Below are 26615 nucleotides of genomic sequence, written 5' to 3'. Positions count from 1 at the left end.
TAGTTTCTCAGATTAATCTCCTAAACCTTAACCTGTTAAACTCTAGAAACTACATATGAAAAATACATACATGGTGAATTGTGAGAGATGAAGCCAAGGACTATTTTTGGAATCTATTCAAATATTGCTAACCTCTCAAATAAAAAATGAGTTTTAAGTCTGGAGAACTTTTCTGGAATTCTTCATGAGGACATGAGGGCTTTCATTCAATCTTCAGGGAAGTGGCTGAGCTCCTTCAGATCAGCAGCTTCACCAAGGGAAAACTAATGCACAGGCCTTGTACTCTTTCCCAACCCCACAGGATGAACAGGAAGTTTTATAGCAAAGAAAGGGCATACAGGATAAGTTTATTTACAGAACCCATAGACCTTACCAAAACAAAACAACAAGAACCAAGCAAATGCCTGAAATGTTATTGGGAAAGGAAGGGAGAAGCTGGGAGTGGAGGAGAGAAAGAACATGAGACCAAGAGCATCTCTGCAGGAAAGGATCTGGGATCCTGCTGAACATGGAACGTGAATCAGCAGCTGGGCACTTGTGGGGACAAAGGCTGTATTAGCAAGGACATTTGGAAAAGCAATGTAGTGTTGCTGCTCAGAGAAGTTAGGGAATTGCCACTTTTTCAAAATTTTTGGAACTTAAATGGGTGAGTTCCTCATGAACTGCATTCAACTTTGAAGTTGACTCTTTTTTGAGCATGATGTTGGGCTAAATAAACTTCAGAGGCCTCTTCTAACCTAAACAACCCTCTGATTGTAAATATAATGCTACAGAAGTGCATCTTTTCTCATCATTGTATCATTGTACCTTTCTGTCTAGGTCCGCTTCATCAATATTCCTGCCCCTAGAGGAGAAAATAGGAACCTGAGCGTTTACTCTATCAGTTCTGTTCTTAATCTCCAGCCCATGTATCTCTAAAGATCTGATATCTCAACAATAATTTCCTGAAAAATCTCTCTCACAGAAATACAGAGAAAAAAAAAGTATAAGAATGTATTAGCTAAGGAAAAATGTTTTACTTCTACTTGCCTAAAATGGTTGGGTCGGGGAGAATATATTTCCTAATATATTTCCCCTAAAAAATAGGGGGGTTTGATATAAATGTTTTAAATGATCACACTGTGCATGAGATCCATTTAAAATCTGTGTATAATTTACAAATACAGAACATGTGAAAAAGCAGTTGTGACTGCCATCTGATTAGAAAAAAAAGAGGCCAGGGACATCCACGGCCTGTGGAGATGCAGATGAACAAATCAGATGAATAGATATTGACATTTCAATAGTTGCTATCTCAGTAAAAAAATACAAAAACCTGTTAGTGAGTGTTGCACTGCTGCTTTTTACTTCTCATTGTAAGGCAAAAAATCCACCCGTCTGCCATTCTGAAAATTTAAACAGTCTCTGAACAGGAAATGTAACTAAAAGTTTTACATCCGTAGCACAAATGAGAGCATCACACTACCAAAGAACACAGAGCTTTGCAGTTTTATATCTGTAGTGACTGATTTCTCAGTACTGGAAGACTGAAAATGTATTAAAATTACTCATTGTGTCTGGTGTACTCCAGAAATGGTAATAAGCTTCTAAGTGACTTTGTGGATGGTCATCACTGAAGAAGACAGCTTATCCTGAATATACCTCTCCTCACTCAGTGTTTGAGAAGCACCCCTGGTTGCCTGAGATGAAAGCTATGGGATAGATATGGTGCTCTCCTCCTTTCTCTCTCATAGGTCAGACTATGACACTTAAAGCTGCAGCATATTGCTGCAAAGACATTTCTGTTTTGTTTAGTTCAAAACAATTCAAAACTCATGATCTGAAATCTAAATGTGTTGAGAGATAAGAGAGGAAAGAAACTCAAATAAAAATAGGCATGCGATAAAATATATGTGTAGTGTTTCACTAAAAAGGCTTTCTTCCTGTTGTAAAATGAAGATAACCACGGTTTTATGGGCAGCTGGTAGCCCATATGCCAGAACTACCAGATTTGAGTAAAGGAATTTGGACTAATCTAGTAAGTGTGCTATGGGAGAAAAGGGGGGAGATCCTGTAGCATTTTATTATACCAAGTGAAATGCCAAGAAATGTAGCTATTTTGGCCTGACCTGAACGCATCACTGGGAAAAAAAAAAAAGGGACCCTGACCATATGAAACTTGATTTTCACCAAACCATGTATGATTTTTTATCTTCACTCCTTTTGTCAGACACAGATTCTTTTCTTTATCATATGTTACAGGACTTCAGTTCTTTTTGCTCTTCCTGGGTTTGGGGAGTTTGTTGCTGTTTGTTTGTGGTTTTTGTAATCAAGATGTTAGCTTCTTTATCCCATTGGAACTATAGAAAAAAAGGTACTTAAAGCCATGGAATTTGTGAATAAATAAGTTAGCTTCTTATAAAATCCATAGTTGATAGTAAAACTTTTATGTACTAATGATTATCTTTGTGCAAATATGTTTGGATTAAATGTTTTCTTGCTATTGCTCCTTTTCCTGCAGAAGTTCCTTTCAGCATATACCCACAAACCTGACTTCCCACTGAAGTCTCCAGCCTGTATTATAATCTGCAAATAACAAAAAAGTTCTCTAAATGTCAACATATAAAATGATAACACAAATTGCTGTACTGAAGAGAAATTATAAACTGATTTAGATTTCTCTAAATTTCTCTCTATAGAACAATTACTATTTAATAGATGAAACTGAGGCTTGATGAATGGAAAGGAAATGTTTTCAAAAGCAGCTTAGTCAGTCACCAAAAGATTACACATAGCAGGCAAACTTATCACACAATAAATTTACACCTTCATCAGATATCTTGTGAAGTCAATCATTCTCGCTTGAACATTGATTTACAGCACTGTGTTGATGGAGTCTTTTGAGTAATCTTCACTGGTGCAGGGCAAAAAGACCTGAGCAAATCACAAAGCCTGATTTGCTGATCTGCCTGGAGGTTCCCCTGCTAGTACCAAAAGTACAGGTCAGATGATGGAAGAACTTGGTGAAAAAATGCCTACTTTTGAGCAGGTTAGAAAGTCAATGGCAAATAATGAAGAGAATGTTCAGAATGTTTTCATTCCCTTGTGAATAAACCACAGAGCTTCCTCTCAAAGTGTGCCCAGGTAAAGAAGTTGTCATCATTAACACTGGTACACTGGGTATAGGCAAAGAGAGCAGAAAATGTAGCAAGCATCAAGACAGAGTGTAGTACAAAACAGGGGTTATACCCATCTGCTGTTGCATACTAAATTAAAGAGTTGAAAAAAAAAAAAAGAAACCAGAAGAAGTGAAGAGGAATAAAGAGCTTCTGTTTTTGCTGTGAAGAAGTGAAATCTATGTACATTTATATGCACTAGAAAGGTTTAGGATATATTTATACTGGAAACCATTAAGCCATCAAGTCTGTGTTTGATCTGCAAGCAAACAGAAACCTAATTAGAGTCAGGTAATTCTTGGTTTTCCTAATTGGAAGAAACATTTTAATGAGACAGCTAGAAACTATCATGGAAACAAATGGCACTAGATTGTACACAGATCTGATAAACAGTAATGCTCTAAGCCAAGGTTCCTCTTTGGAGTGGCTGCAAATTTTAAAAGGGCAAAGCGTGAGACAGTCATGTGCTAGACCTTAGAAGGGAGTCAAAGCAGCTCCCTCGGGGAGCAGGAGTAACTGGAAAGTCAGTCAGAGAAACTGTTAGCAAACTGTCTGATGTTGTTTATTCATAAAGTATGTACTGAAAAAGACTTTGTATTACCTGACCAGAAAACAAAACAAAGAACCCCAAAACATTCTCAACCATTAATTAACTTCTTCATGTTATCATAAAAGGTCTCAAAACACCAGCAGTTTGCTTGGGTCAGGAAGCAATAATAAAGCCTTTTGCTAAGAACTACCTGGTTTTGAGAAATTTAGAATATCAGTTCAAAGATTTTTTAAAAAAAAAATTAATTTTAGACATTATCAAGCTCGGTAATGTGATACTCACTATAAAGGACCTTAGCAAGTCCAAGGCTCTGATCTTAGCTCTGATGAAAAATCTCACAGATTGTTGCCAAAAAGAAAGAAAGATAAAAATAGGTTGCAGGTAGTACTCTATTCATCTGTGGCTGGTGAAAAAGAAGAAAAGGAGACAATGTAGACCAGGGTAGGTCATCTCTTAAGCAGAAGGTAAAATGGAACTCATTTAAAACCAAAATAAAACCTACTCTTTCTCCTTGCTAGTTCTGCTTTGTTAATATTACACCAAATTCCAAAATTAAATCGACTTGCTTCTAGACCAGGCAAGAGATTGACTGAACAATGTCAGGAGTTGAATCCATAATTCAAAGGGCAAGTTGTATCCAAGCTGATGGACACCTAATAGTATTTAGTTTGTAGTCCTTGCCATCAATATTCTGTGGAAAAGACTCAGTGTGGAAGCCAGCTGTCATATGTAAATATTTTCAAAATAATTTTTTCAGGAAGAATTATGACAGCAAGAAAATAAAGAGTCCAAACCTATTTATGAAAATGCAATAAAAAAGCCTTATGAAGCCTTATGAAAATGTTTGTCTAGATCACACCATCCTATCTCTTTATAAATTATGTGTTTGTAAATACCTCATTCCTATACTTCAGGTAGGAATACAGATCTGCAGTTTATCAGATTCTCCTCCTTGCCTTTTCAGAAGATGGGCATAATATTTGGGTTTTTGCTAGTCAGCAGGAATTTTCCTTAATAATCATGACTTTTCAAACTATCTTTTAGAGACACCTTACATTGAAGAAAACCAATCAGCTCCCTCAGCAATACCAGATAAATCCTATGGTGTTAACACACGCCCTGTTTCTCAAGCTGATTCTGATTAGGTTGTCTGTTGTGGACAGTAACTGTCTGCCATGAACTCTGCTGCTGGGAACAGAGATCTGTGGGGCCTGACAGCAGACCTTGCCAATGAAGACAGAAAGAAACAAGACATCCTTGGTGTCATCGTCAGTATTAGATTGCCTGCTCCACTCATCAAGGGGACCCATTTTCTGAGATCTTCCATCTGTTGCCAGTGTACCCCCACGAGTTTGTTCAGCTTTTTTTTGCTGCCCACATTTCTTTCAGTTTCAGTTCCAGCTCTAGCTCTGGTCTTCCTATTTCCATCCTTGCATGCCCAAGCAATGCTTCCATTTTCTTTCAAAATCGCCTGTCCATGTTCATACCTACTGTACACTGTCTTTTTGTAGTTGAGTTGCCAAGAGGAAATTATCAGAATGTGAATGGTAATTATGTGACATTACGAATGACCAAGAGACAATCCAAGTTTCAAGACTGTATTGACGCAAAATCTGATGAATTTGAGAGCATCGTCCAGAGATAAAATTTAAGTACTCTCTATTATTCCTTTCACTTTAACAACTCTGGGTTTCATCTAGAAGTTCACCCCTGTCTCAATGGCCTAACACGAAGTCTTGAAATCCATTATATAAGAAAATTATTGGGAAAACTACAAACCTGAAATTTTGTGAGCAATCAAGAAGCACCATCTGTAATATTCTGTTAAAAGCCTATTATAAGAAAAAAACCCGTTGAGGTAATATGTCTATTGTTTTGATATTCAGAAACATATGATGAAACCAAATGCCAAACTAGGCATTTAATGAATCATGCTGTTTTATGATATGCACACAAAAATTATGAAAGTTAAGATCATAAGAAGACAGCACTTTTAATAATTTCCAAAAACACCTTTTCTATTTAACAGCATTTCAAATCTTTTAGTGCTTTTGTATTTTCCGGGAGCCTATTTATATCCTTTGCATTATTCATGTAGACATGAATACTTACTAACTAGCAATGTATGCATGCTCATCCTCAAGGATTAGCAAGAAAAAAGTTAAAAATAATAGGGAAATGGGACCTGAAGCACAGAGGAAAAATCCAAGAAGAACTGGATAGTCTTAAGGTAAATGTCATTTTTCTAAATTAGTCCCCCCCGCAAACAGCAAGTCAGTTTTTGTTTTCTAGAAGCCCTTTACTCAACCTTAGCCAAGCAGGTTTTTTGGGTTATTTTTAACATTCCCCTACCACTAAATACAGCCAGATGTCAAAATGAAATGGGGGAGAGATAAAAACGATAAAGAAATCTGCTAAAATAAGTAAATTTGGTAAAATAAATAAATTTGATAGTATAATAATTGTATATTCATTACCCTTGCTGCCAGGCCAACATTTGTAGGGCTCTCAAACACTGAAAAAACGTAAATAGATATTTGCTTTCAAATCAATTCATTTTGAAAACTTACCATTTTAAACAACAACAAGAACAATTTGGTTCAAACCCCTATCTAGTATATTCTGAATGCTGAGTGGATTTAAAGGTTCAGTTTGAGCTTTACACTGGAGGTTGTGAAGGCAGTGAGATCAGACAGTGAAAAATTTGCACTACGGAGAAAAGGCAAAGATGGCAGAGAAGTAACGAGCGCTATGCAGGCTAGAACCCAAGAAATCCTCTCTTTACTTGCTATCACTTCTAGAATCTGCTTCAACACATTCTCTTTTATTTTTCCACAATCCAGTGTCCTTTGTTACTTTAATAGTCAAGAGCAAGAGAGCATCTTGGCAAATAGAATTTGTCTTGTTACAACTGCAGCCACTCTTTAGAAAGAACTTAAAGCTAACAACAATCACAGCTCCTTCAGGTTGCTGCTTGAAAAATCAGAGAAGTTGCAGTAGCTACACCATTCAAAGGCTAGGGGGTTTCTGAGGCACAAGAAGCAGAATATGAAGGAATGGCTGAGTTAGAGAGAGTTGGTGGGGTCTGGGCAAAGGCACAGCAAAAACTGAGAAACTCTTATAAGACATGCAGAGGCAGCAGAGATGAAAACAGGAGGATCTAAAAGGAATGGAAGGGATTCTAAGGGGAAAAGAACAAACAAAGAAATATCAATGCATGCTGAAAGAAAGAAAGCTTTACCTAGCATTGCCCAGCTTTGTTGGCAAAAAAATCCCAATATAGAGTACTCTTCCTAAAATACCCTTTGCATATTAATTGGTCACCAAAGGTAGGAATACAAGTGGAAACTGTATTTGTAATGTAACGAAATATTACTATTATAGATGAAATAACTGCTGACATCTCTCCACAATTCATTTTTTTCATTATATTATATATCCATATTAACCTCTCATCAACTGCTGTTTTTTCCAGAAGTGAGATATATCCTCTCATTTCTTTTAATAGAAAAGTGGCCAAGAGGTTCATTATCACTGTTTATTATCATTATTCCTAATGATATAATGAGGTATTACCCATGGCATTTTATTGCATGTCTGCTCAAGTAGACTGGGATTTGCAGCAAGGTCCTGTTTAGACACTGAATGAACTCAACAGTCATGTTTAATAAGTCTTATGTTCTGTCAGAAGAAGCAGCTTATTACTAATGAGATGTATTATGTTATTTAATACCCAAATAAAACTCTATTTCTCAAGTATGCATGCCTGGGGCACAAATCTGACAAACGCTTAGGGAAGCAAAATGCTGTCCAAAGAGACAGTGATTAATAAAGACCAGTTGGGGGGGTGTTGTTTCCATGTTCTTAAATACTGGCTTTGATATACTTATTTTTTGGAGTGACTCCAGTATGAGAAAAGAGTGTAAGCATGCTAGGGAGAGCTTCAGGGAACCAAGGAACATTCACTGAGTCTCTGCCTACTGGCTGAAATGTTGACATCTTACATGGTATGTTGCTGGAAATAAGAGGAAAGCTTTGCTTAACTACCAAAGTGATGCCTGGGCGTCTTCTGTTTCTTTAGCTGGGATAGAAGCATAAATAAGAATTATGTTGAACTAGCATTACATTTTGCATTTCATTCGCATAACATTTTAGCCTAGCTCCATACTATGGATATGGCCTTTACTCAACAAGAATTTGTATCATTCAATTAACACCAATTTTCACAAGCCACCCTATGGAACAAAAACCATAACTGCTTTCCACCTCTGCTAAGATATTAGTGGTAAAACCTAAAACCTGGTATATAGAATGATCTTACCCAGCTTTTTCACACCTTGGAACAGTCACATCTACAGAACTGAGTATTGGTTTTGTCATCTCTTTTTCCCTTGCTTTCTTCCACAAAAGTAGAAGTTCCTGCATGGCAGAAATCCCTAATTGATCTGGAGATCCCAACACCAACTCGAAATTGATGTTGCCTAGGGAAGCGAGTTTTATGCATAGAAGATTCTCTGAGTAGTTAACTTTACCTTTCCTACTTCTGCTCCATTTTATTTAAAGCTGGCCTAAACACTCCTGCCAGCTGTCCAGAAAACATAGCACAGCCCTCATCACAGAGGAGTCAAAATACAGGAGACATATTCTGGGAGAAATACCTAGTGGGTGTAATTACTGTTGAGAGTTATTTTCAGATTATTTCCGTGTTAAAGGAAAAATTCCTACAGAAATTAAAAGAAAAATCATATATTCTATAGCAGTTACAAAGAAAATTAAAAATATAGAAAAATGCTATAATCTACTTTAAAATTATATAAATAATTATCTCCTATTTAATTCCTCTACAGCAAATTCCACCTAAAATTGAAATTTTATGAAGGTTTGTAACTTTGTGGCTTTTTCCTGTTTCCTAATTACTTACAAACTATTCAAATACCTTTAGTTATATTTTTAGCTATTTTGAATACAGATGTGGTTTAGGTTTCTCCTTGAGACTGTCTTTTTTTTTTTTGAAAGAATGCTGTTTTAACAATTATTTACTTTTTCATCTAAATCAGTGTAATTGTACTGACTAATTTAAGCATTTTTATTGAAATGACAATCATTTTAAAAATAAAATAATTAAACCATACATCAGTTTTTAAATGGCTGACTTTTCTCTTGACACAATGGAAAAGAAACAAAATAATTATGTCTTTGCAACATAACTGCTGTAGCCAGACATTTGGGTTATGAGTTAATACACAACACATTGTCTGTAAGTGGCTTTATAGTGGAAAAAAGAGGTTTAATACTCAAGAAAGAGAATAAAATTATGCTTGATCCAGTCTAGTATTGCCCAAAACTAAGAAGGAGCTGACCTTTGGAGTTGGGAAAGCAGATTGGGCATTGCATAAACTCTGGGGAAAGAGTAAGGAAGAGGTTGTACCTGTTTTGCTGCTTTTCATTATTCCAAAATGAAGGAATATTAATTAAGAAGCGTTGTTACATATTTTATGGCATTCTGAGTACACGTTCTGAAATCCCATGAGGCCTTGTTTAAATACAAATTAATCCTAAACTACTCTTAATTAGCATTGCTATAGTTGATTTTGCTTTTTCTGTTGTAAGGAAGAATACAGTACCTTAGACTTTTGCTTTTTTCAAATGTTAAAATATACGATGGAGGTGAAGAAGTGATTTCAGAGCTGAATGACTTCCTGGCAGGAGAGAATCCGACAGGATGGCATTTTACTAATTAAGAAGAGTGCTGGACTAACCAGATGGGAAAAATACGTACTGAAACTTTTTTTCTTTCCCACAATACAATGTAGAAATAATCAAGGACAATGAAGGGCACGCAAAGAAGAACTGGTAAGTAAGGAAATTTGATAGCATAAAATAAACCTACAGAAATCAGATAATAACCAAATACTGCTTTAATAAGATCAAACATTAAGTAGGAACAGAAGCCACTGATGTGAGCAAGACGTTTCTATGCTTCAAACCCATCTCTAACATAAATGCACAGTGTGATTTCTGGCAAGTTAGTTAGGACTACATCTACACAGACATTTTAGCTCCTAAACCTAGTATTTAGATATCATCATGATCCTTGAAAAAAATAAATGAAGGAGTTTAAGAGATTTTCCATCTCCTTTAGAGAAAGAGGAGATAAAACAAACCCCCCTAATGCAAGGGACAAAGCAAGAAATACACTTCAAAAATTACCAACGTGCAAAATAACAATAAGAAGGTTTTTCTAGATAAATTAAGTTCAATAAAGTTACTAATGAGTGTAAAAGAATGTAAAAAATGGCAAAATCAGAAAAGTCAAAATGGGATAAGTAGCTGCGAAAGAAGGATGTATTCCTGTAATATCTTCATAGCAAGACAAAGACAAAGGAAAGGGAGATCAGCTACTCAGTGGAGAAAAATATTATTAGAGATTATGTCAAAAAAGCTCATACCTTTTTTACTTTTTCTCACTAGAAGGGTCAGCCTCAATCAGCTGGCTAAGTAATCTCAGAGACAAGGAAAGAGAACACAGGACAGGGCAATAACTTAGATAAAATATTTTCAAACCAGCTGAGTTTGAACAAATTCCTTTCAGGATACTTAGAGTACAGAATAAAAACATTTTGGAGTCATTAGCAATAAATCTTTGAGAACTTGTGGAGAACAGATGAGCTTCTAAAAGAATGAAAAAGGACAGATATCATGTTTATCTTTAAGAGCAGAGAAGAGAAGAAATCAGGAAATTACATACTGTTCTGTCTTTCTTCCTGAGAAAAATACTGGAGCAAATAATTGAACAAGTTTCCTTAAAAACTTAAGTTTTTGTCCCGTTTTACAGACATAAAACAGTCAGCATGTATTTGTTGAAAACTATGGTGGAACATCAGCTGGATCATGTAGTCCAGTTTGTTCATTGTACCTTGTGGAAAATGTGGTTCAACTGAAGAATAATTAGAGATTTAGAAAAAAAAATCTGTAAGAAAGAACAGAAGGTCCCTTGGGAGGCTGTGAAATCTTTATCACCAATATAGATCTTCAAAACAGGCAAACATATGTTAGAAATGGTTTAGGTAAAGCTGATGCTGCCTTTGGCAAGGATGGTATCTTCAGAGGGCTGTTCTAGGCACCAGTAAAGTAGAAAATCAGTCAGTAAAACTGATTGTCAAAAGCAGAAAAGTGGGAATGACCTACTGCCTGCTGTGCCAAAAAACATGTAAACATTGTTAAAAGGAGACTGGAACCCAAAGATTGTTGTAGCCAAGAGAGAAATATAGTCTCTGTGATCTCTCCCAATTAGTCCATGCAAAATCTAATTCTCATCTCCAGGAGATGTGACTAGAAAGGATTCAGAGCTACAGAGTATTACCCAGAGACAGCAGCTATACTTAAAACACTGCTTTTCAGCAAGCTCTACATTCTGTGTAGCAAAGTTTTGTACCAGAGGCTGTAGCAGCCCCCACGAAGCCACTGGTACCATAACCATAAACTCCTTTTCTGATTCTTGTCTTCAGCTACTCTACCATCTGTCAACAAAGTAGGAAGGGATAGGTTGGAAGATACAAGTGTATGAGGGGTGGGAATGATAGAACAATACTTTATCTGTCCATTGCCTCTGAAGAATTTGGAGAAAAAACTTGAGAATGCTTCTTTAAGTTCCAGGCCATAGTGTAGGTCACATCTTTTAAAAGATTGGTTTTTCTGGTACTTCATTTTCTTACTCCCAACCAACCTGACATGTATGAATTTATCTTTCCTGGTTTTATCCCTCATATTAAGAGCTGCCAAAATGGCCAAAACCTGTTCAAGTAAGAGTATTTGAAGGAAGAAAATAATATGAACAAAATGCCACTTTGAACATGCCATTCTAGACCCTTGGTATGTATCTAAAGAAGTAAATTGGTAATTAATAAATACAAATTAATGTATAATTGTTTTTATAAGACTGGAATTATCCCATTCTAATTCAGATCTCTGCTACAAGCCAAAATTCTCGTACATTTTTGCTTCCAGAAAGCCAACAATAAGTGGATACAATGCTAGAAGAGCAGGTGTGTTTTCACTCAGAGGAAGCAGCTACGGATAGGAAAATGTCTTAGCAGCTGATGTATCAGAAGACTGAAGCTGTGCCAGACGAAGTGAGTGTGTGCATGTGTGTGTGCACAGGCATTTTGCCACTAATTATGCAAAAAGGCCCAAACCCATTGATCATGTGTTTCTCTCTCTACTTCACCAGGAATAAATCTTGAAGTGTGATAGCTCATCTAGAAAGTCAGAGTTATTACCATTGATGTAATTTCTGTATTAGAACTGACAACACACAATGAATAATATTTTCATTTCTTTATGTTTTATACATATATTCCTGTTTACTGCATGGTAAGAACAAATATCATTTGCAAGAAGCTGGTCTGAATTTTTATTATCATTAACTCCTCTTAGCTTCACAGATGATGAGACTTTATTCAACCCAGCACAGTGTCAAAACACGATGAGTTACACAGCACATGGCTTCAAGCTTTCTTTGCTTAGAGTTGGGAAAGATTTACCACAAAATTCAGCAGGCACAGCTGCTGATTTCTCCTTGGTGCATGCAGATATCAAGAAATTTTAGTTAAAACTTGAGCAGCCTGACTGCTCAATGACTGCTCAATTTTATATATTTTTATTTTTGTTTGGTTTTGGGGTTTGGGGTTTTTTTTTTTTTTTTGTTTATTCAGTTTAGAACTTCATTGCAATGGTACATTTTGAGACTTACAAAAACATTAATCTGAGATTCTTATTTTGTCTTGCCACTCTAAGTAGTCAAGCTCAGATCCACCAAACTCTCACAGGAAGATTATGAGTGAGAATCAAGAAAAATGCTTTGTTGAAGTCACAAAACCACCTTTTCATTTATACAAATATTTAAAAATTAAAATGAGGAGTTAAACTATATCACAAAAAAAAATATTACAGAGATGAATTAATTCCAAAAACTTTTTTTCACTATAGTGGTTTTGTTAAAAGGTTACACAGGAGAAGAAGGTCACCTGTGTATTTACACAACAAACCTTCTGTTAAGCCTCGTGAGCAGTTACAATATTATGCAGCTGATCTGCTGGTCATCACATTTCAATTAGAAATGCAGTCAAATTATACACAGCATATTTGAGAGAAACCAGATTAAATATCTTTAAAAACTTGCCCAAAGGTTCTATCTTTCAAATGGATAGTCTCAAAATATTCAGAAATTATTATGAATGAATTTTCTAAGATCTTTTGGAGCTTCTGCAATAGTAATGTTCCCTATACTTCTACAGAATCAGGTCTTTTACAGGAGGTTGTTTAATGTAGAGAAATTCCTACACATTTTTATCAGCATGAAGTCATTAACGTAAGAACATATGCCACATTGGTTCAGACCCATCTTCTCTTCAGCAGTGGCTAGAAATCAATGCCCTGGGAAGAATGAGAACAGGGCAAGCATATGTAATACTTCCTCAGAGTCTTCTCCCAGCTGCCAGCTATTTTCAGGTCAGAGAACTTCCTGAGATTGATGCTGCCTGTCTCTTTAGTTTCCCTCATCGAATCTCTCAAGTATTTACTTGTCCAATCTCCCCCTGAACACCAAAATTTTCACATCCTGAACAGTTCTGACAAGAAATTCCAGAGGTGTACTACACAGGTCCATTAATGTAATGACTTTTCATCAACACCTGTCTCCTCCTTCTCCCCAAACTTTGGAATTCTATGACATGACAGAAACAAAAATAATACTATGGAATCTGTGGTCTTGCTGCATGACACAGCTCCCCTTTTTGTAAAAGAGCAAAAGAGGTCATAAGATTCCAGAAATTGTATGTTTCAATTCAAAACATCTTCCCTGACTTCTTCCACTCTTACTCCACACTGAAAACCTAAATACAAGCTTGGGATCAAGAAACATTCAATAAACAGTGCAAAGGCTCTGTTTATCAATCATGTTTTCTTATATTAGATACTCTATATAATGTAGTTCTCTACAAATGAGTTATCAAAATTTAATGAATTTTAGCATGGAACAAAGGAAAAAGGCCTATATAATGTAGTTAATACCATAATATCTCACTTTTTCACATTGACAGATCTAGGGAATTAATGATTATATGTTAAATTTCCTGAATACTTGCCTCTATGGCAATAAGGCACTTATGCTAGAAAATTAATTTTTCAAGGCGGTTTCCCTGCATTGCTCTACAGAACTCAGTTTCGGTGGTTTGAGGGGAAGTGGGGAGAGACACAATTACAATAAAACAGAGCTTAAGGGTCTGCCTAACACAGTTTATTTGGAGCTTAACTAAGAATCAGTGGATTGGCAATTCTTCTCAAAGAAGTAATACACTCCCCCTTTTTTACTCCCTCCACGTGTAACACAGGTTATATTCTATATAGAGGAATAGCATTTGTTTTCCAAAGCTGTTGCTACCTTCTTTTGGTGTCATTATCATCATGGGCTTTTTCTTCACAACATATTAAAAAGTATGCATTATATTTGGTCCAACAGCTGCTCTGTATGTTAGGTGTTCCCATGCAGGTAGGGTTGCCTGTTCATGCACTGCTCCTTTTTCATGCAGGGTAACCTTCCTCCAGGGTAGGGAGCCTCCAGAAATCATTGACATCACTTACAGAAATAAAGAATGTTGCACTGGGTTCAAAACCGGTTTGCAGACTGTTTCTGCTAAGGTCTCTGTTTCAGAGAATGACTCTCTGCACACTCTTGCATTTAAGGAAGTTCTTCAGTTGGGTATTTCTCAGTGGAAGTTCCCAGCTAATATTAGTCATAAGAAGCACAAAACCACATTTCATAATCCTGTTGATACTCCTCCAGGGAACATAAAGATTGCCTATACTGTTACTAAAGAAATGAGAAAAGAGAATCCAAACCTTTTGTTCCTACACTTTGCAAAGACAATGAGTAAATTAGACTTATCAGCTTCAGCATTCAGATACACAGAAAAAGTATACGACATTACCTTTATGTTGCTTATAGTGCTCCAAATATGTGTGTCTGCATTTTGGTTAAATATCCTTTAGTTTCTGTAATACAGAAACTTATTATGTCTGTTACAACCTATAGGCAAATGACATACTAAGGTTTACACAGGCTCATCAACCACTATTCTTGATGGTGGGGAAAAAAATGATCAGCCTCAACTTCCTTCAGACTAAGGAATGACAGCATTTGGTCTAAATTAATCCACAGTTCTCATTTTCTGACCAGGAAAGGCATTTCAAGATCAAAACACGCTTGTTAAAGCACATTTTGCTAAAGCAGCAATAGATTAAAAGAACGGTGAAACACCCCAGAGCAACAGAGACTCTTTCAGCACCCAGCACACTCCTTTGGGACCACAGTCTCTAAGTTCTGGAAAAGGTTTAACATCTGACGTGAGCCACCTAGCGTCTGAACGAATGGCTACATTAAACTTGCAACAAATATTTTAACCTCTTTCTAGCAGAAGCCAATTTGCATTTATAAGCTTAGAGAGTCATAAAAAGGAATCAGATGAAACCTTTGATGAACTACAGCCCTTTGCCAGCTGCTCCAGCAGCAGCATCTCACAAAAGCAGTGAGTTCCTCCCCTGACCTCAGCGCAGTGTAACCAACGAGCAGTGTTAACACATCAGCACACTAAGGAAAACTCCTGTTAAAACACCATTTCAGAAGTAAAACAGTAAACTGCACATGCATGATGTAAGTATTTAAATAGGCTGTTTGACCCACTGAGCACAAACTCGAATTTTCATGATGAAAAAAGTATCAACTTGCTTATTCCCAATCACCAAGAAAAAAAACAAACAAAAAACCCAAACAAAACCCCCTACCAACAACAACAACAAAAACTCTCACTCTAAATTTCTAAGCATAAGTAGTCAAAGTAAGACTTTCTCTGACTCTGAACACAAAGGGAAATAAAGTATTAAAATACAAGAAGCCCTGCGTCACCACTCCCAAACCCCAGATAAGTGGTTTGCAACTGTTTTTAAGATCAGTAGTTTCCTAAAATCCTAAATCATTTTTAATACACTGATATGTGCTGCCTCTTTCCAGCTATCTTGTGAGGATTACATATAGGAAAGCAATCCTGCCTTGACAATGACATAAAAGTATGAAATATTGATGTGGGGCAGAAATACAGAAAACTGTTCCTGAAATAGCTGTAGGGAAGGGAGTACAGAAACGGAATAGGAAGGAGCAGAAAAACAAAAAAAAAGAAAGCAAGATGAGGCAGAAAAGAACAAAAAGTAATTTAGTCATTGACCGTAGAGCAGAAAATGCTCAAAAAGATCAGAGATCAAGTTAGCTATGAAATGGAGGGTTTGTACTATTTTCATGGGTATTTTTCTTTTCTTCTATTTAATTTATTCAAAGGTTTGAAGTCTCTAAGATTATCAAGATGGGTTACTGTAAAGCTTGTAAAATATACCTTATTGTTTTGGGGGAGGAAATGTAAAGAAAGAAGGCACTAAATAATGAAGAGAGAGGAAAAAACAGCTTCTCCCATGTTTTAGTGTGAAAGAATATTACTGAAAAAGCACTAAGAGATTAATCCATGTGATTTGAAAAGTCATGTTTGTAGACAGTCGCCAGTTTTGAGTTGCTGAGTTTAAGACCTTCCCAGCAAATTTACATTAAGTACATTCCTAGAATTAAATAAACAATTTTTCCTCCTAAAACAACTAACATGCAATGATAGTATTTCAGAGGTGGTATACATGTTATGGCTATTTGAATTCAGGTGGCCATAATTTTAATTGAGGCATGTTTATCATCAGAAAACACCTACTTGTACTTTTCTGCACATTATCCATTTTAAATACAGCAGCAGTTAAATTATATTGCATTTATTGATCTGAATTTAAGAAATGCAGGTTATGTTTCAGCTGAATATCCATTATAATTTTAAGAGCGTAACTGCTTGCCAAAACTGACTAAAAATTTAACATGTTGAATTAAAAGAGAAACAATAGACATTTTTCCCTACACCCTATTTTATTTTTTTTAGATCCCATTGAATGAAACCTTAACTTGGACATCTCAAGCACTGTCTCTGAGAAAGGAAATTGAATTCCCCTTTCTTGAAAATGTGCTAAAAGAGCAAACTCTCTCTGAATCTTAATAGTTCATTAGGACCTCACCTGAAATTCTTAAAAATGGCCAAACAGGAAGTATATGTATAGGCTCATTAAGCTATCTGCCTGTAAGTCTCTTTAGCCTTAGTACAGGCCAAAACAGACCAAAAGAGTTGCTGAAGTCTTTGCAGGAAAGATAAATTATAAGAGAAATAATCTTCAAAACAGCATAGAGAGCAACACCTGGCTACTTTTTCTGTGGCTATGTTTGAGCTCAGTCCCCAAGCTTCCAAGGGCAGGCGCCCAGGGTAGATAGGTTGAAATTGCCGGAATGCAAGTTCTGATCTGTGAGTGGGCAAAGCAAAAAGCTCTGCCCTAGAACAAACACCGCAGCTCGGGTGCATGGGTATGTTCACCGGGGTTCAGAGACAGCAGAGTTTAACTCAAAATCTGTAGTGCTTCTCTGCCGCTGGCTCTGCGATGGTATCCTGCGCAAGTATGTAGCAAATGCCTCATGTTCTCCCATCAGCTCCCATCCTCCTACACACCGTCAGGATAGAAAGTTGTTCTTATACATGTGACCTGAAGAGAGAAGGGCTTCAGGCAGTAGCAAAATTAAAACTGTTTGTTTCCATTATATTCCTAGTTATAGTATTCATTGCCTGCATGAAATAAACGCAGGCAGGGAAATGCCTCTCTAGTAACCTACAACAGACCCTTCAGAGAGAAAATACCGTGAGCATGAGAAGTATATCACAAATGTAACTAGTGTTATTTACAAATCACAGACAGAAACAGGAGAGGCCTGGGGACGTCGGGAGCAGCGCAGAGGCTGCTTGAGAAGTCTTCTGCAGCCTGAAGAGGCACTGCCCGACAGCCGGGGGCGAGCGGACGGGCTCCCAGCCTTGCGCGGGGCGGACGAGGAAGGCGCCGTCCCTGAGCGAACCCGGCGGCTCCGGCGGCCGCTGCCCTGCCCTGCCCCGACTCAGCGCGGGCAGCACCCGTCACAGGGCGGGGAGAGGCACGGCAGGAAGTCGGTTCTGGTTCCTGGGTTAAGGCGCCCGGGCAGGAGCGAGCGCCCTGTGCCGGGAGCGGCCGCGGGCTCCGTGCGGCGCTCGTAAGTCTGAGTCGCTTTGGAAAGCACGCGCTCGGGCGCTGCCGCGGGAGCGCGGGGCTCGGCCCGGGGCCGCAGTGCGCGCCAGGGGATCCCGAGCGGGGCTCCCGGGCCGCGCTTCCGCCCCCCGCTCCCGGCGGCGCCGCTTCCCCCTCGGCGCCGCTCGGCCCGGCTCGGGAGCGGGGCCGGGGGCGCGTCGTTTGCGTGCGGAGGCGCTCCGGGAGCGGGGAATCGGGGGACGGGAGCAGCGGGCTCGCTGCCGGGAGGCGCTGGCCCGGGCGGCGAGCGCAGGAGCAGGAAGAGGCGGCAGCGCGGCGGGGGGAGCGAGACCCAGCGCTGCGGGAATCGCCGTCCCCAGCCCTGAGCGCACCGGCGCTGCCCAGCGCTAACCCTGCTGTGCCGTCAGGGGCTCCTGCTGTGTTAACGACGCGCCCCGCCGTCGGGCAAAGCAGGAATTGTGTCTACTCAGAAAAAAATAAGGGAAAAAAAAACCACATAAAAGTTCAATGAGCTCTCAGTCTCTCACAAATTATTATCTCAACAGGCTTCCTGTTCCCAAGATGATGACAGTGTAACTTAGAAAATATAGCAATTGAAACATCTGTTTTGAGAGCAGAAATATGTAGAGAAGTACTTTCGGTTGGATGGCCCCTGTGTTCTCATCTCTCATGAAACTATGAGAGGTAGGAAAGTGTATTATGAATTAATGTGCATATACACATGATTAGCTAAAACCTTTGTTTCACAATTTAAAGGCAATATGAAAATAGTATGGCAATAGAGGCAATATGAAAACTAGTATGAAAACTCTGGTGAGCTGTGAGCTGGGATTGCAGCAGAAATATGTTGCTAATCTTTGTGTTGGAGCTTTTTTGGCATTTGATTAAGAAAATGCATATTACTACTTTTCTTCCCACCACCTATATCAGCAAAATATTTCTGATTTTAAGCAAGTATTTTAATATAATCTGCAGATTTCATTTGTTGTTTACTTAGAAGTTTGTCTTAAACATTAGGTGTACCTAGTGGTTATCCAGTGTACAAGTCTTTACTCAAATATGAAATTCCAGTTATCATTGCCATAGCTCCAGCAGCATAGCACTCATAGGTATTCACACTTGCAGGACAACTTCTGTAACTAATCTCTTAATTCTGACCCTCTTAGAATAAATGCAGCATTTTGTAGTGCTGCATTTCTGCTATATATTGCTGTTAATGATTGTGAAAGCCTTTAGAATCTAATGAATATCCACAATGTAAGGTGTTGAAGATCAGGATTGTCAGCTTTGAGCTGAATTATGTTCCAGCTGCCATTTGGATACAGCATAACTAATCATAACTGATTAAAATAGTGGAGATATTTGGGTTGGGGTTTTTTTGTTTGTTGGTTTTTGGGGGGGTTTTTTAGGGCTGTTGGGAGGGAGTTTTTTCCTCTTCATTGGATGCAGGGAGAAGGGTAAATGACAAGGAACAGTTGGCAAATTCCCTGATAAATATTGATGCCTATGGAGGAGAAGCAGGAAAATGAGCCAGTTTTTCTAACTGCAAGGAGTTCTGGATATGAGACAGATAACATAAGAAGCAGTTATTTATTCCAGCAGCAGGCAACCCGGGGTGTGACTACAGAGTAGTTTAATCCAATCTAAATGTAGACTGCGGCAGTCCTGCCCACGGCTAGTCGCATGTTCCCACTGCCTCCTTGTGCTGGTAGTAGTGCTCCAGCAGCCTTGCAGTGAGCTAGCTCCAGTTTTAATTCCGAGGTTGGTTTTTTTAGGGGGTTTGTTGTTGCTTTTTTGAGGAAGTAAGGAGCTACTTTGGCATACTCAGCTGTGTAGCATAGAAGTACTGATAGCGGGACCAGTAAAGCAGCAAAAATGTGCGGCCAGAGGTGTGGGAAGGCTGGCCTATCCTTAGTGCAGACTTGTGACACTGTTACACAACTGTGACTTCATGTTACAATTCAAACACATAAAACAGTGCTGCTGTTGAACATAGTTCTGTCTGCCTATTGCTGATTTCTGTCCCTGTGCAGGCTCCCTTGTGTTACCGTGCCATTTGAAGTGGTCTGTGGATCTGACCTGCATTAAAACTAATGCAGCAAAAATACATTTAGTGTTTAGTTTTAAACTGGATTGGTTTGCTGATACAATTTACAGAAAGGTTGCTCGTGCTGGAAGAAAGGGAAGGGTAAGGTCAAAGAAGAATGTCTGGGGTATGGGGCAAATATAGGACCAATTCTTCTAGTTACAGTGCCATCTTCAAATGTCACTAGTAATGACTTTCACTGACCTTTCTTTGCATGGAGTCTGAAGTTTAGGGAGCTACCAGTAAATTATTTTTCCATCCAAAGTAGAAAATCAGGCACTGTGCTACAGTTCTGCCTGCTGAATCAATTACTTTTGATACCATCAGTCCAAATGACAGAAGCACTGTTTCTTAATGTTTCCATTTGCAATGAATGACTAAAAGGCGGGAAATCAGGTATAAGTTTTAAATACTGCTGTTCAAATGGAGGTTTGAGTTTGCATGAATGAAATTAAAACCTTCATTTTCTGTGAACTGTGAGTCACGTGGAGCTGAGCCCTATTCTCTCCATTAGAAGCTGAACATAGTTTTTTAGATCCCATTGTACTCATTTTTTGAAGTTACCTCATATGTACAGGACATGCCATTTACTAGGCAAGTTGTTAACATTGGAGGATTTCAGATGAGTACAAAATCAATACTGATGCAAACTTCACAAGTTTTAAAGATTGTGAGAACATGCTTTCAGTCACTTTCAGCTATAACAATGCTCTCTGCAGTTTAGCACCTGTCCCTGAAGGCAAATATAATATCTGATTTTATTCATTGAACTACACAGAACAGTCCTCCATCTGAAAAGGAAAGAAAGCCTACCCATTTAGTTAAAGGTGTGCCCCAGATATGAGCATGAGTATTCCATTTATTGAAGAGTACCATTTCAGGGAGGAAGAAGGTGGATGAAGTAGCCTGTGTTACTAACAATGCTTTGAGACACTATGCACCATCAGGGATTATAAACTACTGAACTGGTATTTAGGAAAACAAAACAAGTCAAACAAACAAAGCCTTTCATGTGAAACAATGTAGGCCTTTGATGCAAAACTTGTAAACTTGGATTTCAGTAATATTTATAACATCAAAGGATCCCTAAAAGATTCCAAGTCATTAAAGAATTTGCTTTGCTGCTATTGAAGTACAGCCAAGCCAGAGGTGAGATACAATTGCTTTTCCTGTCAGAACATACCAGTAAAATAAAATTTGCAGGACAAAAAACTGTGATGTTCATACAGTAGTCTTTTGAACCTTTTAGAAAAGTTAGACCACCTTTGTGTATTCAAGCCCTGTGATAGGGAATATATTCAAAAGCAAGGAAACATGAACAAAATCATCAAGCTGCAATCTTCAGAATTTTGAGCAGTGTCCAAGGCAAGTTACACTTATACTCTTCTTGCCGGGTTTATCCTCATGTCACTTTCTTTAGTAGTATTTGTGATTTATGCATAATCTCAGGAGATAGTGAGAGATGATAGTCGCAGTCCACACTTTTTAAAATAAGAAATAGACGAGAAATGAAATTGCTATTTTTTTGCTCTAGGGTGGGGTTGAGACTTGACTAACTTGTTCTCTACTGAACTTGTATTATGCTAAATTTTGAACTCTTAAAATTAGTATCATATATTACTATAGAAGTAGATTACCTGTGTTTGCAAAGTTCTTGAAATTGGATTCTGACATTTAGTAGTGTTCTAGCCTTATGTGTCAAAGTTGATAGCTGTAGTTTTGGCAGTTACTGAAATTGTACACAAAGTGTAAAAAGTTCATAATATTGGATAAAAAGGTCCAAGTCTTGATAATTCTTACTGGTTGATATCATTGATTTTTAGATAAAAGATGTTTTAAGTCTACCTTAGGGTAGCTTGTGTTGACATTTTCAAATTTGGCACAGAATGGGATAGGTTTTTGTGACCTAATTGAGTTTTTATCTTTTTTCTTAATGCTGATGGGAAAGATGTGTGCTAATGTTTTTACAAACAATTCCTTGGTTGAGGGTATGGATGTTAAGATCTTTGAAATGGGTCTCAATGTCTTTACCAACTTCAAGCAGCAAGTTTGTTGCACAGCCCAGACAGTTTGACTCCTAAAACAAATGGATCCTTACAAGCCTGAGTGTCTGAACTTTGGGATAAAATGACAGGTTCAAGGGGGTATATGTGGTAGGGAGTTTGGGAAGGCTGTACCTTCCTAGTACCTCAGCCAGTGGGGTAAGGAAGGGGGCATCATGCAGCCGGGTGTTCAGGATAAAAGGAGGCTGCACCTCCGAAACTGAGAGAAAACCCCACGGGCAGCAATGCCCAGCGATGTGCCCCAGGGGACTCTCCCTCCCTTTATTCTAATCAAGTTCCAGGACTCTGTCTCTGGACACTGGCTTTCCATAGCATGATTTTTCCACACAATGCCAAAAGCTGAGTTAAGCTTTGCTCATTAATACTGTCTTTATTTCACAATTATGCAAATGTTAAACTTTTGGAGATCATATAAAATCTGGTAACTGGTAATCTGCACCAATTTTAAGTCTTAATCTTAAACACTGTAATTAAAGATACATTTATACATTCTATACGTCCAGAATTGGATTAAGAGTTAAGCTGCTTTTATTTGTCTGTTGTTTAAACCCATCCCTGGACATAAAATTAAACATTGAGGTGAACAGAGCTATAGTTCAAGTTATGCTGCTAATGGTCAGAAATACTGCACGTATCAGTTGAATACAACAGTGGTACAAGTCATGCTATATATGTTTTTAGTTATGTACTGCTGTTTCTTAGTGTTCTTTTTCCTTCTGATTACTTTCCAGGTCTGTTAACTTGACCATGTGATGAAACAACATTGGGAACTATGGACAAAAACATTGGAGAGCAGCTTAACAAAGCTTATGAAGCCTATCGACAAGCATGCATGGAGAGAGACCATGCTGTGAAAGAGCTACAGCAAAAAGTAGGTGTTGGAAGCTGAATTCCATCTTTAAAGCCATCCTTCCCATGGGGGATGGTAGTACATGTAGATACCAGTTTCACTTTAACTATGCACACTTTAGTGCATCTGTTAAAGTTGGAAATTGCCATTATGAAACCATGTCAATACACAGCAAAGCAAGTCACTAGGCTATGAATTTAGTAGGTGGGTTTCTGGTTTTTGACCTTAGAATTTCTTTTTGTATTTTTAATAGTTTTAAAGGTTGGAAAAGTGTTGTCTGTTTTTGAGGGTTAATGAAGTCTTATAATGTAAACACAGCAAAAATGTATATAAAATTTTCCTTACTTTAACAAAGTACATTTTGGAATTTAATTTGCATTCTTAAAAAATAATTTTTATATTATTAATGTAAATAGCTTAAATTAAACAATCTTTGTGACAAATGTACCTGAAAGTTGCTAGAATAAGTATTCCTCTTTTAAAGATAACCAGTACATTTATTCGTTAATGGAGTAACAGAAAGTTTCTGGAGGCATTCTGACCACCAAGAAGCACATTTGAAGTTTTAGTTAGTCTGTTGCAGAAAACATTAGTTCAGTCAAAACTCCTCTGGAACTTCTCAAGTAGGACAGCATATTTCAAAGCTATCAGGTTTGGGCTTTGTCATAGTTTTTTTTATCATACATATTCTGCCCAGCAATGGAACCTCTGTTACAGGAAAGCTTGAATGTTTTCATTGCTACAGAACTTTCTGATATTCAGTAGAGCTGGTAGGCTGGGACTTAGCTCAGGGGCAAATGAACCATATTCCATGTCAAGTTATGGAGCAGTAGTAGAATTGGAAGCAGGGAAGGATCTAATAGAGAATATTCTGATATCTGGGTCCAATCTTGCTATCTCCTTGCATGGCAAAATTAACTAGCCAAGGCATCACAGAACAAACACACTTCAAGTCAGTCATGTGTGCAATCATCCACTGTACAGTCTGTCTCTATTCATAGGCTTGCAGCAGTGCTGGTGTAAATCTGTACGGGTCTCTTTACAGAACAAGCATAAGTAGTGTGATTTTTGTGCTGAAATTTCAACTAATTAACAAAAGGCAAGACATTTTAGAATGTTTAGGAATCTTTTAAATTCTGTCTCTTAGGGTGAGCTATTAACTATTTGAAGAAAAGCCAGTTAAGTTAATACTCCTGAATAATCTAAAACTACATGAAAGAATCTTCTGACCAAGAAACAAAGCATTGAGTGCAAAATGAGATAGTCCTTCCAAGATCCAGACAAGAAAGCCAGAGAAGTGTGAGATCATCACTGCTAAGTGAACTAAATGCTTGCAAGATTGCTCTCTGCATTTTCACCGGTTCAGAAATTAAAAATCTAAAGCCTTTGGTAAAGGATTACTACCAGTTTAAATCTTTGTCCTAATCAAACTTTCAGTTGAATTTTATGATTTCAAAAGAGAACAAAAATATTTTTTTCAAGAAGAGTTGATACTAAAATTACTTGGGGTTTATTATTTTTGTTGCTTTTTTTGAACCAAACTCCTCTGTTTTTTGAATGACCTTTGTACAGTGCTTTACTCTAGTAACTTCCTCTGTTCATTGTGTGGCCTCCACACACTGTTGGATTGTCCACCATGCTGTTGTTAACAGTTTACTACTTAAGTTACCGATAGGCCACTTGTTTTGCCAGTCTCTAGAGCTGGGAGCCATGTCAAGCACACAGAAGCCAGAGTCATCTCGGCCAGATGGTGTTTGATACAGATGGATGGTTGGTTGTCATGCAGATCTTCTAGTTGGTAACTTGTTGCTGCCATCTGACTCAAGGAATAATTTGTGCACACTGGCTGTCAAAAGCATCTTCTCTTCTGTCTGTTTTAGCTGTCATGTCTGTGCTCTGTACAGAAGTGTTGACAAGACATTGCTGTTGTACATTTTCAATTTGGTTCTCAGTGATTTTTCTGCTTCATGAGGTCTCTTATAGCTGCTGGAGTGTACTGCTCTTTGATCACTTTTTTTTTTTTTTTTTTAAGCACAACAAAAAAAAAAAATCTCATAGCACAACTACTACCTGGCCTTTTAAAATCAATTTTGCTTGTGGATTTTTTTTCTTGCCTGCTTTACAGACAAACACAGCGGACAGTAGGAGGGTATAGAATTTAAATGTGGCTGAGATTTGAGAATTAGATAGCACTATGGCTAAAGTATTAACAGACATGAAAACAATGCTGAGTCTTGTCCCAGATGGTGGCAGGTGGTGACCTCTTCAGTAATAGACATATTCCTAATTGCAGAAACATTCAGTGCATTCCTGAAAGTTTTCTTGTTGGGATTTCACAAGTTTTCTTGCTTGTTTTTAGCACTGCTGTAACTGCAGCATTAAGCATGTGCTAATGAAATAATAGTTTCGAATATTAGCAACTTCCTGCCACCTGGCCATTCATTCGATTAATGGACTGTCTAGCAAAATTTACAGTTTGATAAAATACAAGCAGTATTATTAAAGGAGCCTGTGTGGCCTTTTATAGCATGAGTTGTAGTATTGGAGACAAAGGATGGAGCTTTATGCCTACCTTCCTCCCCAGCCCCATTATGTAGGTTAGAAAAACTAGTCCACTACATTCAAAGAAATGTACAAAACTGTTCATAGGCAGTCAAAATTGTTTACAGAGTATTTGTTGTATGAAATAAACGATGTTGTTGTTTTCCATCTAAAATCTACATTTTTAAAAGCCTATTTTTATATTATTTGTTAGAAAATATGCAGGAGAAAATTACTTTTTTCTATAGATAAACTGACAAGCATTCTGAAGAATACTCAAATTTTAATTTGAGCACAATGTATTCTACATCTGTAAATGAAGAATCCTAACTTAAAAGTTACCCTTTACAACTGCCACAGCTGAAATAGTTATTAAAACTCAGAGGTTGTTTCCTATAATACCTTTTCTACAAAAAGATGGACTTGCCAAAGGTTTTTACTCAGACAACCACAACTACTGTTATCTTTAAAAATCAGAGCTGCTTTTTATATGCCAAATAGGAGACCCCTAGTCAAAACAGAATAAGATTAATGCTAATTAAATTATATTTGCAGACAGAAAACTACATGCAGCAAATACGTGAACAGCAGGAAAAGATAGAGCTTCAAAACAGCATTATTGCAAAACTGAAATCACAGTTGGCTGCTCTGAATGCTAATAGAGGTATGTACTCCAGTTTACACGATTGCTTTTTATGCTGTGTTGCACTGATGAATAGTTCTGACTTTGTTGCTTCAGTTTTTACAATATACATATTTCAAATGAGTATCATACTTTCCTGTGAATGTGAGAGTTAACACAAATGTGCTGTTTCAAGATCTATTTATAAAATTCAACACTTCTGGGGTCTCTCTTTATCCTCTTCAAGAAATGGTGAGATTTTCTATAGAGGTAGAATCTGCTTACACTGAAGCCAATAAAAGTTATGAAAATATGGGTTCAAATAATTTGCTACATTTTTTTTAATTGTTACATAATTATTTTTACACTTACCTGTTAAAAAGTATATCTCGGGTTGTTCTAGATGTGAGTGGTATGATTGTATGTCTTTTATGTTAGATGAATCTTGTGATGCTAATCTTACTGCATAAGCAGAACTTTATAAGCAGGTAATTCTCTTTCAGATCAAATAGTCATTGATGGATAATTTTTCACTGTTTGACTGTA

The 26615-nt window shown here is 37.6% G+C and overlaps 1 protein-coding gene across 2 annotated transcripts in view; it reads left to right on the top strand.

Moving 5' to 3' along the window:
* Positions 1 to 17827: 17827 nt before the first annotated feature.
* TANK (TRAF family member associated NFKB activator) overlaps positions 17828 to 26615 on the top strand; it is a 29109-nt gene continuing 20321 nt past the window's right edge. Inside the window, exons 1-4 of one of the 2 annotated variants that reach the window (XM_059475950.1) lie at positions 17843 to 17911; positions 18453 to 18591; positions 22788 to 22927; positions 26003 to 26111. In XM_059475950.1, coding sequence (XP_059331933.1) covers positions 22829 to 22927; positions 26003 to 26111 — 208 coding nt within the window. In that variant the 5' untranslated portion in view covers positions 17843 to 17911; positions 18453 to 18591; positions 22788 to 22828. Of the gene's footprint in view, positions 17912 to 18452; positions 18592 to 22787; positions 22928 to 26002; positions 26112 to 26615 lie in introns of both variants that reach the window. The other variant, XM_059475951.1, reaches the window with a different exon arrangement.

Source organism: Ammospiza nelsoni, chromosome 7, assembly GCF_027579445.1.
Source record: "Ammospiza nelsoni isolate bAmmNel1 chromosome 7, bAmmNel1.pri, whole genome shotgun sequence".
NCBI classification, from domain to species: Eukaryota; Metazoa; Chordata; class Aves; order Passeriformes; family Passerellidae; genus Ammospiza; species Ammospiza nelsoni.
This window is presented reverse-complemented; position numbering and strand designations above follow the sequence as displayed.